We start from the raw sequence: 12,522 nt of genomic DNA, 5'->3' as shown, positions 1-12,522 counted from the left end.
ACTCAAACATCAGAGGGCAAAAGGAATTTGGAGTCCTTGTGAAAGACTCCCAGAAGGTTAATTCACAGGTTCAATCTGTGGGAAAGAAGGCAACTGCAATGTTGGCATTTATTTCAAGGAGAATAGAATATGAAAACAAGGAGATAATGCTGAAATTTTATAAGACACTATTCAGGATGCACTTGGAGTATTGTCAATCGTTTTAGGTTCTTTATCTCAGAAGGGCTATTGGAGAGACTCATTGGAGAGAGTCCAGAGGAGGTTCACGAGGATGGTTCTGGAAATGAGGGGTTACATATGAGGAGGGTTTGGCATTTTGGGCCTGTATTCATTGGAATTTAGAAGAATGCATGGGGATCTCATTGAAACCTACCGAATATTGAAAGGACTAGATGAGGATGTGGAGAGGATATATAACCATATAACGATTACAGCACAGAAACAGGCCATCTCGGCCCTTCTAGTCCATGCTGAACACTTACTCTCACCTAGTCCCACCGACCTGCACTCAGCCCATAACCCTCCATTCCTTTCCTGTCCATATACCTATCCAATTTTACTTTAAATGACAATATCGAACCTGCCTCCACCACTTCTGCTAGAAGCTTGTTCCACACAGCTACCACTCTCTGAGTAAAGAAGTTCCCCCTCATGTTACCCCTAAACTTCTGCCCCCTAACTCTCAACTCATGTCCTCTTATTTGAATCTCCCCTACTCTCAATGGAAAAAGCCTATCCACATCAACTCTATCCCCCTCATAATTTTAAATACCTCTATTAAGTCCCCCCTCAACCTTCTACACTCCAAAGAATAAAGACCCAACTTGTTCAACCTTTCTCTGTAACTTAGGTGCTGAAATCCAGGTAACATTCTATTAAATCTTCTCCGTACTCTCTCTATTTTGTTGACATCTTTCCTGTAATTCGGTGACCAGAACTGTACACAATACTCCAAATTTGGCCTTACCAATGCCTTATACAATTTCAACATTACATCCCAACTCCTATTCTCAATGCTCTGATTAATAAAGGCCAGCATACTAAAAGCTTTCTTCACCTTTCTCAACTACATGAGATTCCACCTTCAGGGAACTATGCACCATTATTCCTAGATCCCTCTGTTCTACTGCATTCTTCAATGCCCTACCATTTACCATGTATGTCCTATTTTGATTAGTCCTCCCAAAATGTAGCACCTCACATTTATCAGCATTAAACTTCATCTGCCATCTTTCAGCCCACTCTTCTAACTGGCCTAAATCTCTCTGCAAGCTTTGAAAACCTACTTCATTATCCACAACTCCACCTATCTTAGTATCATCTGCATACTTACTAATCCAATTTACCACCCCATCATCCAGATCATTAATGTATATGACAAACAACATTTGACCCAGTACAGATCCCTGAGGCACACCACTAGTCACCGGCCTCCAATCTGACAAACAGTTATCCACCACTACTCTCTGGCGTCTCCCATCCAGCCACTGCTGAATCCATTTTACTACTTAAATATGTTTACTTAATGATTGAACCTTCCTAACTAACCTTCCATGTGGAACCTTGTCAAAGGCCTTACTGAAGTCCATATAGACAACATCCACTGCTTTACCCTCGTCAACTTTCCTAATTCAATAAGATTTGTCAAACATGACCTTCCACGCACAAATCCATGTTGACTGTTCCTAATCAGACCCTGTCTATCCAAATACCATCTCTAAGAATACTTTCCATCAATTTACCCACCACTGACGTCAAACTCATAGGCCGATAATTGCTAGGTTTACTTTTAGAACCCTTTTTAAACAATGGAACAACATGAGCAATACGCCAATCTTCCAGCACCATCCCCGTTTCTAATGACATTTGAAATATTGCTGTCAGAGCCCCTGCTATTTCTACACTAACTTCCCTCAATGTCCTAGGGAATATCCTGTCAGGACCCGAAGACTTATCCACTTTTATATTCCTTAAAAGCGCCAGTATTTCCTCTTCTTTAATCATCATAGTTTCCATAACTTCCCTACCTGTTTCCCTTACCTTACACAATTCAATATCCTTCTCCTTAGTGAATACCGAAGAAAAGAAATTGTTCAAAATCACCCCACCTCTTTTGGTTCCACACATAACTGTCCACTCTGATTCTCTAAGGGACCAATTTTATCCCTCATAACTGTAGAAACTGTTTGGATTTATTTTCACATTACTTGCCAAAGCAACCTTGTATCTTCTTCTGGCTTTTCTAATTTCTTTCTTAAGATTCTTTTTACATTCTTTATATTCCTCGAGCACCCCATTCACTCCATACTGCCCATATTTATTGTATATAGCTCTCTTTTTCCGAGCCAAGTTTCCAATATCCCTTGAAAACCATGGCTCTCTCAAACTTTTACCCTTTCCTTTCAATCTAACAGGAACATAAAGATTCTGTACCCTCAAAATTTCACCTTTAAATGGCCTCCTTTTCTCTATTGCATCCTTCCCATAAAACAATTTGTCCCAATCCACTCCTTCTAAATCCTTTCACATCCCCTCAACGTTAGCCTTTCTCCAATCAAAAATCTCAACCCTGGGTCCAGACCTATCCTTCTCCATAATTATATTGAAACTAATAGCATTGTGATCACTGGACCCGAAGTGCTCCCCAACACAAACCTCCGTCACCTGACCTATCTCATTCCCTAACAGGAGATCCAACACTGCCCCTTCTCTAGTTGGTACTTCTATGTATTGCTGCAAAAAACTATCCTGCACACATTTTACAAACTCTAAACCATCCAGCCCTTTTACAGTATGGGCTTCCCAGTCTATGTGTGGAACATTAAAATCTCCCACAATCACAACCTTGTGCTTTCTACAAATATCTGCTATCTCCTTACAAATTTGCTCCTCCACTTCTCACTCCCCTTTAGGTGATTTATAATACACCCCTATGTGTTACTACACCATTCCCACTCCTCAATTCCACCCAAATAGCCTCCTTAGACGAGCCCTCTAATCTATCCTGCCAGAGCACCGCTGTAATGTTTTCTCTGACAGCAATGCAACACCTCCCCCTCTTGTCCCTCTGATTCTATCACACCTGAAGCAACGAAATCCAGGAATATTTAGTTGCCAATCACACCCCTCCTGCAAACATGTTTCACTAATAGCTACAACATTATACTTCCAGGTATCAATCCATGCTGTAAGCTCATCCACCTTTCTTATAATACTCCTAGCATTACAATAAATGCACTTAAGGCCGTTTCCTTTGGTGGGGGTATCCAGAACTAGTGAGCACAGCTTCAAAATTGACGGGTGACCCTTTAAAAGAGAGGTAAGGAGGATTGTTTTTTATCCAGAGTGTAGTGAGTCTGTGGAATGCTCTGCCACAGACTGCGGTGGAGGCCAAATCTATGGGTAGATTGAAAGCGGAAGTTGATAGATTGTTGCTTGGTTGGAGCATCAAGGGATATGGTGAGAGGGCAGCTGTATGGGGTCGAACGGGATCCAAGATCAGCCATGATTAAATGCGGAGTGGACTCGATGGGCTGAATGGCCTTATTCTGTTCCTATGTCTTGTGGTCTTTTGGCCTATAAATCCAAATTAAATCCATTGTGATTCAATGTTGTAAAACAAATAAACCAAAAACTTCCAAGGGGTGGGCGGGGGGGTGAATACTTTTTATAGGCACTGTATGTATTGTGGGTGCACTGTGGTCCGGAGGAAAGTTGATTCATTTGGTTGTATATATGTACAGCCGGATGACAATAAACTTGAACTAGAACTTGAGACACAGCACAGTACTAGGTCCTTCGAGCTTAATTATCCCTAGCCACCCAATTACACCTCTGTGGCTAATTAACCTACTAACTGATTGAGTCCTGCCAAAGGGTCTCAGCCCAAAACGTCAACTGTACTTTTTTTTCCATAGATGCTGCCTAGCCTGCTGAGTTCCTCCAGCATTTTGTGTGTGTTGCTTGGATTTTCAGCATCTGCAGATTTTCTCTTGTTTGTGACTGAACCTACTAACTCTTATGTCTTTGGAATGTGGGAGAAAACTGGAGCACCTGGAGGAAACCCATGCAGTCACAGGGAGAACGTACAAACTCCTTACAGACAACGGCAGAAGTAAGCTCTGTTGCTGGTGCTGTAATAATGTTATGCTGACCATTATGTTACTATCCATTAGAGTTAGGGCTAGGGCATGTCTGTTTTGAGTCACAAAGCTGTTGTTTGAAGTTCTGCACTGAAGACTGACGTACAAGAACTGGACTGATGCTACAGCAGTAACCTAGAAGAAGAGCTGCTTGGTTTAATTAAAATGCCTTCTGTAAAATATCAAGGATTAATATAAATCTCATGACATTCGCTAGGCCACAAGAAAGCTGCATTAATCATCAAGGACCCCCACCATCCAGGCCATGCTCTCTTCTCGCTACTACCATCAGGCAGGAGTTACAGGAGCCTTTTGTCCCACACCAGCAGGTCTAGGATCAGTTATTATCCTATAACCATCTGACCATAAGACATGAGCCGAATTAGGCTATTTGGCCCATCGAATCTGTTCCATTCCATCATGGCTGATTATTTTCACTCTCAACCCCATTCTTCTTCCTTCTCCCCGTAACCTTTGATGCCCTGATTAATCAAGAACCTATTAACCTCTGCCATATATATTCCCAATAAATACCCCTGCACAGCTGTCTGTGGCAATGAATTCCATAGATTCACCACCCTCTGGCTAAAGAAATTTGTCCTCATCTCGGTTCTAAATGGACATTCCTCTATTCTGGGGCTGTGCCCTCTGGTCCTAGATTCTCCCACTATATAAAACATCTGCTCCCTGTCAATAGATTTCAATGGGATTCCCTCATGCTTCTAAACTGCACCGAGTACAGGCCCAGAGCCATCAAATGTTCCTCTTACCTTAACCCTTCTATTCCTGGCATCATTCTCATGAACCTCCTTTGGTTTCCAATGTCAGCACATCCTTCCTTAGATAATATCAGGCTCCTGAACCAGCATGGATAACTTCATTCACCTCAATTCTGAACTGACTTTCTTTCAACGTCTCTTCAACTCATTCTCAATATTATTTATTTACATAATAATTTCTATATATTTTTCAACATCAGCTATAAGGAGTCTGTATGCCCTCCCTGTAGAATGCATGGTTTTCTCCTGGTACTCTGGTTTCCTCCCAAAGTCCAAAGATGTACCGGGTAGTAGGTTAATTGGCCATTATAAATTGTCCTGTGGCTAAATTAGGGGTTGCTGGATGTGTGACTCAAAAGCTGGAAGGGCCTATTCTACACTGTATCTCAATAAAATAAAATAAAATTGTAATACAGCCTAACTCTACACACTGAGAACTCAGTTCAAACACTGGCATGAGTTTAAAATGGAATTCATGTGCTAAGAATTTTATTCAATATTTTTAAAGATGTGAAAATTCTAAATTATGCAACACTTACTAATACCCATGCTGAGAATCCTCCAGACTTTCCCACATGAAGCGTGCTATACTTTGCTGGTAGGCTTGGGCAAGCAGTAGATGCTTTGATGTGGTGCAGCGATTTGATGAGAAAAGGTATGTTCACCAGATCGCTACTGATGTACCATGGGCAGCATTCTGTCTGGTAGGGACGGGTCACTGCATAGCGTCAGAAAAAGCCTCAGAGCATTGCAAACTCAGCCAGCTCCATCATAGGCACTAGCTACCCCACCACTGAGGACTCCTTAAAAAGGTGATGCCTCAAAAATGGGGCATCTATCATTAAGAAGCCCCCATCACCCAGGACAAGCCCTCTTCTCATTGCTGCAATCAAGGAGGAGGTACAAGAGCCTGAAGACACTCACTCAACATTTCAGGATCAGCTTCTTCCCCTCTGCCATCAGATTGCTGAATGAACAATGAACCCATGAACACTACCTCACTATTTTATCCCTCTCTTTTTACACAACTTATTTAATTTATTTCTTTATATGTATACTTATTGTAATGTATAGTTTTTATTACACTATATTGCAATGTACTGCTTCAACAAGACAATAAATTTCACAACATATGCCGGAATTATTCAAACTGATACCGATTCTAGTTGCTGTCTTTTGCACATTGGTTGAACATCTGGTTGGTGAGATCTTTCATTGGTTCTATTATGGTTATTATTCTATCATGAATTTATTCAGTGTGCCTGCACGAAAATGAATTTCAGAGTTGTATATGACGACATATATGTACTTTGTTAATAAATATGCTTTGCACTTTGAACTTTGATTCTGTTTACCCAACCCACTGAGTTCCTGCAGCTGGTTGGTTGTTGCTCCAGATTCCAACATCTGCAGTCCTGTGACTCTCCATAAATGGAGAGTAGGTTACTGACGTTGAGATTATGAAATAAGTTTTTAAGGTAAGCTGCAGTGAAAATCCACAAATCTTGTTGTTTTATATAACCATATAACAATTATAGCACGGAAACAGGCCACTTCGGCCCTTCTAGTCCATGCCGAACTCTTACTCTCACCTAGTCCCACCGATGTGCACTCAGCCCATAACCCTCCATTCCTTTCCTGTCCATATAGCTGTCCAATTTAACTTTAAACAACAACATCGAACCTGCTTCAACCATTTCTGCTGGAAGCTCGTTCCACACAGCTACCACTCTCTGAGTAAAGAAGTTTCCCCTCATGTTACCCCTAAACTTTTGCCCTTTAACTCTCAACTCGTGTCCTCTTGTTTGAATCTCCCCCACTCTCAATGAAAAAAGCCTATCCATGTCAACTCTATCTATCCCCCTCATTTTAAATACCTCTATCAAGCCCCCCTCAACCTTCTACGCTCCAAAGAATAAAGACCTAACTTGTTCAACCTTTCTCTGTAACTTAGGTGATGAAACCCAGGTAACATTCTAGTAAACCTTCTCTGTATTCTCTCTATTTTGTTGACATCTTTCCTATAATTCAATGACCAAAACTGTACACAATACACCAAGTTTGGCCTCACCAATGCCTTTTGTGGCTTCAAAACATTAAACTAATTCAAAGGAAAACAAGGAGCCGAGGAAATGCAAGTCTAACTTTGTCTTTTACTTCAAGCGGGTGCGTACATATCACATGGTAGCGTCATGATGCATGCAATTCATGTATTTTACATATAACCCTAATGAATTATATAAGCAACAAAGAATGCTTGATCAAACAATATATTTAGAAGATTACTCAAATATTACTGAAATATTAAAAACACAGCAAATTTCTTGCAATGTCTTCCAGGGATGATAAAGTCAAAGCCAAAGTTGAGTTTATTGCCACTTGCACAAGTTCATGTGTGTCAAGGTGCAATGAAAAACTTACTTGCAGCAACATCACAGGCACAGAGCATCAGATGAGCCGTATTCACAAGAAAAAAACATCAATTAAACACAGTCTAACAAGTTCAGAATCAGAATCAGGTTTAACATTGCAAGCATTTGTGAAATTTGTCGTTATGCAGTAGCTGTATATTGCAATACATAATAATAAAAACTGAGAATTACAATATATATATATGTATAGAGTACAAAAAAAGTAGTGAGGTAGTGTTCATGGGTTCACTGTCCATTCAGAAATCTGATGGCAAAGGGGAAGAAGCTGTTCCCCAATTGTTGAGTGTGTGCCTTCAGGCTTCTGTATCACCTTCCTGTTGGTAGCAAAGAGAAGAGGGCATGTTCTAGGTGACGGGGGTCCTTAATGATGGATGTCACCCTTTTGAGACATCTCAGGAACTCACAAGCCTCTTTATCATGATGAGGTGATGATCCTTGGAGAAGACATTAATTATAATGTGAAAGAACACAGTAAAAACAAAATCAGTTTTAGTGCAAAGAGTGTTTCTGTACTGAGGGAGTGATCAGAGTTTTGCCAGTTAGTTTAAGAAGCGAGTGGTTGAAGGGCAGTAGCTGTTCCTGTACTTGGATGTGTGGGAATTAGGGCTTCTATATCTCCTGCCCAGTGGTAGCAGTGAGAAGATGGCATGGCTGAGAAAAGTTTGCCTTCTTGAAGCAGCGACTTACCTGTGGTACATTGGGCTGTGTCTACCGCTCTCTGCAGCTTCTTACATTCCTGAGCATTCAAATTGCAGTTCCACACCAATGTAATGTATGATGGTTGTAAATGTTAACATTTCATCCTAACATCTGTGTACAAATATAAAACACTCAACTGAATAGATAGACAACCTCACCTTTGAAAACATCTTGCTTGATTATAAAACATTTTAATTCTTTCTAGAATGCAGAAACCTTTGGAAGGGGATCAAGTGGTTTCCTGATTATACATGTTAATACCATCAAATCTCTCATTATTAGTTTGGCCGCGAATAGAGTAAGTGATAATTTTTGGACTAGAATCAGGATGGGTTCATTGTCACTGACATATATCATGAACATTGTTGTTCTGCAGCAGTACGGCGCAGTTACTAAAATATACTTTGAGGTCTCCGATGGTCAGGGTCAACCATGGGTGTTCCGTCCTAGCTGTCTATATACGCAAGGCAGGGCCGTACGATATGGAGAGCAAACTGTTGACCATGTAGCAAGCTCCCCTTCTCCATGCATCTGATGAACCCAAAGGAATAGCAAAGACCGATACAGTTCGACTCCAGCCTCATCACAGGAGTTGCCAGTCAGTGTTAAACTCAATACAGGACTGCCTTAGGGGCTCCAGCTCGATTTTCCCTTGGTGTTTACTCCCAAAGCCTTCCCATGACTGGGTAAAGCCGCAAGACAGCAGAAGTTTGAGATCAGAGTTTTCCTTCTCCTAGATGAGCTGCCATCCACAGCTGATGAGCCCTATCTGTCCAAAGCGACTAGTTTTAAGGTGCTAGTAACCCGGCTTTGCCCCTTCTCCAGTAAGTAGAAACAGTTCCACTGGGCTTAGTAGCTCAGCTATATGTGAAGACCAGGAGCTGGACTATTTGAGGTGCATGCCATTGGGAGCATTTAATTGGTCGTGGGAGCTTTTCCTCATGATCACCCCCAGCTATAACAGCCTTAAAAATCCATGAAATATAATGTAAATTACAATAAGAAATATATAGATATATATAAATAAATTAAATAAGTGCAAAAAGAGAGGAAGAATACTGGGGTAGTGTTCATGGGTTGATTCACTGTTCATTCAGAAATCTGAAGAGTAGATTAATATAATAGGGTAGAAATTCGTCCTTGTTTATTTGTATGAAATCTCTGAAGTACTTATTTTTATGGAACTGGATGGTTATGCAGCATAATTCTGTATATCAGTTCTGTATAAATGTACAACTCAGTGCATAACGAGGCAAGATAGGGGACTGAATCTTGCTGAAGAGATGTGTCCAATGTTCACCCTCAGGACATCCTGGATGTCTGTGTGTGCTAACTGTAAACTCCATCCCTTGAGTCACCGTGGAGCCCAGCAGCACAACACTGACCAGCTGAAGGGAGGAAGCAGATGCACTTTGTATCCATTCCACCGGTTTACCGTGGAGTGGGTGCAAACTTCCACACAAGGCAAGGTAGCATAGTGGTTAGCATAACACTTTACAGCGTCAGTAACCAGACTTCAATTCTCATTGCTGTATGCAAGAAGTTTGTACATTCCCACCATAACCACTTGGGTTTCCACCGAGTGCTCTGGTTCCCTCCGAAGTTCCAAAGATGTACAGGTTAAGATGAATAAATTGTGGCCTTGCTATGTTTGTGTGGAAGCGTGCTGTCACTTTCTGTCTCCAGGACAATCTCTGAGGATTGTCTCTGTGTTGATCACTGATACAAAAACAACACATTTCACTGTACGTCTTTATGTTTCAATATACATGTCACAAATAAAGCAAATCTTTAAACTTAAATCTTTTATGAAAAGCAAATCTTCAATCTTTAAGCAACACACATCTGCAGAATTCCTGTTGCTTGCGTCTTTAATCTTTAATTTTTTTATGAATGGCTGACCTTGTGGAAAAAGAAAAGTACATCAGCTATTTGACTTTATTTTAATTTTCTTTTTATTATTTGTTAATATTTTTCACATGTATTATTTCAAGTTATATTTAAATGTTTTTAATTTATTTAAACTTAGTTGTAATAGCTTCCATCATTAAGGATCCCATTACCCAGGACACGCCCTCTTATTGCTACTGTCAAGGAGGAGGTACAGGAGCTTGAAGACCCACACTCAACATTTTAGATCAGCCTCTACCCCTCTGCCATCAGATTGCTGAATAAATCCATGAACCCAAGATCATTAACTCACTAGTTTTGCTCTCTTTCTGCACTACTTATTTAATTTATATACATGTATATATATATGTGTGTGTGTGTGTATATATATATGTATATATATAATGTATATTATTTTCTTATTATAATTTATAGTATATAACAACAAATTTCATGACAGTTACTCTGAGTTTACATTATAATTATCGTTGGTTAATATTAAGTTTGTGATTTGAGCATCACTGAGCACACCGACAGGGAGCACTGCCACAAGACACCATCCAGACCATTCCTGCGTTTGCCATTGGCAAGAAGGTACAGGAGCGTCAGGTCTCACACCACCAGGTCCAGGCACAGTTCTTAACTGTTCAAGTAGCAGGCTTCTGAACCAGAGTGAATAACTTCACTCATTTCAATACTGAAGTGATTTCACAACCTGTGGACTCACTTTCAACAGTTCAAGAACCAACATTCTCAAAATGATTTATTTATTATTATAATGATTTTTGTAATTGCACAATTTGTCTTTTTATGCAGATTGGTTGTCCATCTTTGTTTCTTTCTGGGCAGTTTTTCATTGATTCTATTGTGTTTCTTTGTATCTACTGGGAATGCCCACAAGAAAATGAATCTCCTGGTAGTAGATGGTGACATATTGTATCTTCAAGAAGGATCTCGGCCCGAAACGTCGACTGTTCATTCACTTCCATAGAAGCTGCCTGACCTGCTGAGTTCCTCCAGCATTTTGTGTGTGTTGGACTGTATATATACCTTGATCATAAATGTATTTTGAACTTTGAAATCATCTTCTTGAGTTTGTATTAAAACAACACTCTTTTTGTTTCTAGCTGTAATTCTGCAAAGAATAAGGATCAGTGGAGAAGGAGCCATGAATTACAGATGAGAACAGATACACAAGAGGGCAACAGAACTAAAGCACACCAGCTTGAATTTCAGCAGTTCCTAGAGAGGTAACACAGCTCACAAATTTTTATTAAATGGATTTCAGAGATTCTACTTGTGAACAGGATCTGCTTAACAATGGGATTTCTTTTTAACATTCACTGACTCATTTTCCCACTATGAAATTCCTTATTTGAACAGCGATTAACCTTGGTGAACACACTGGAGGCTGGAGTCTTGGGGAACTCTGTGTGTGTGTGTGTGTGTGTGTGTGTGTGTGTGTTGCTGTGTTCTGTGTTGTCCTGCTGAGCATTGTGGGATTACTATGATGGCACTGGAATCCATGGCAACACTTGTGGGCTGCCCCCAGAAAATCCTTCGGTTGTGTTGGTTGATAACACAAACAGTGCGTGTCACTGTATGTTTCACGGCATGCGTGTTCACCATAGCAACCAAAGCATAACATGCATGTCCACCAGACTACTTTAGAATGCTGACAATGTTTAGCAGAACAACAACAAAACCACAACAGAAGAGTAATCAAAATAAGTAAATCTGAATCTACGTTGACGCTGGAAGCGGGGTGACACTTGCGGGCCACCCCCAGCACAATCCTCGGAATCTATTGTTCCTTGGCACAAAATGATGCATTTCATTGTATTTTGATGCTTTGGTGCACCCGTGACAAATGAAGCTAATCTATCCTTAATCTTCAATTCAAAAGTCAATGGACCATTGGCATTAATTAGTACAGCTGCTTCAAACCTCCCATAGTCCAGGGTCAACCCTCACCTACAGAGTGGAGTTGGAAAAATACTCTCCATGACTGCATGGGTCCCTCCCACATCCCAAAGACATGCCAGTTGGTAGATTAACTGGCCACTGTGAATTGCCCCTTGTGTAGGTGAGGGATTGGAGAATCAGGATAGATCTTGGGCTTGTATGAGGGAATAGATTATTAGGAAGAGGCAGAGGATTGGGAATTATGGGGTTATGCTGAAACCTGGCATTAACTTGAACAGCCAAATGGCATCCCCCTAAATCATATGAATTCCAAATATAACCAAAACCAAGTAGTATTTACAGTCAAAACTCCTGTTTGTCATGCATTCAGTTTTTTTTGAGGTCACAAAATGAAAAAAATTCTCCTCAAGTGAAATTTCAGGCTTAAAAAAATTACTTTCCCTTATCCAATATTCCTGGTACCGATACCAAATAGAAAACTATTCCACCAGATGAGGTGTGTTTTTGAACTGTAATGGCAGGATGACTTTTAATGGTGAAAGTGCTATCAAAGCTTATACTTTAGCTGTTTCAGGAACAGCTTCTTCCCTTCCAAGTCAAGTCAAGTCAAGTCAAGTCACCTTTTATTGTCATTTCGACCATAACTGCTGGTAC

General features: G+C 40.5%; 1 protein-coding gene across 1 annotated transcript in view; it reads left to right on the top strand.

The window, feature by feature from the left end:
• The window catches only part of LOC134353570 (doublecortin domain-containing protein 1-like), a 610,678-nt gene that overhangs the window by 444,165 nt on the left and 153,991 nt on the right, over positions 1-12,522 (top strand). Inside the window, exon 23 of the mRNA XM_063061626.1 lies at positions 11,070-11,192. Within this exon, the coding sequence (XP_062917696.1) occupies positions 11,070-11,192 (123 nt within the window). The remainder of the gene's footprint in view (positions 1-11,069; positions 11,193-12,522) is intronic.

The sequence above is a fragment of the Mobula hypostoma genome, chromosome 11, assembly GCF_963921235.1.
Source record: "Mobula hypostoma chromosome 11, sMobHyp1.1, whole genome shotgun sequence".
In the NCBI taxonomy this organism is placed as follows: domain Eukaryota; kingdom Metazoa; phylum Chordata; class Chondrichthyes; order Myliobatiformes; family Myliobatidae; genus Mobula; species Mobula hypostoma.
This window is presented reverse-complemented; position numbering and strand designations above follow the sequence as displayed.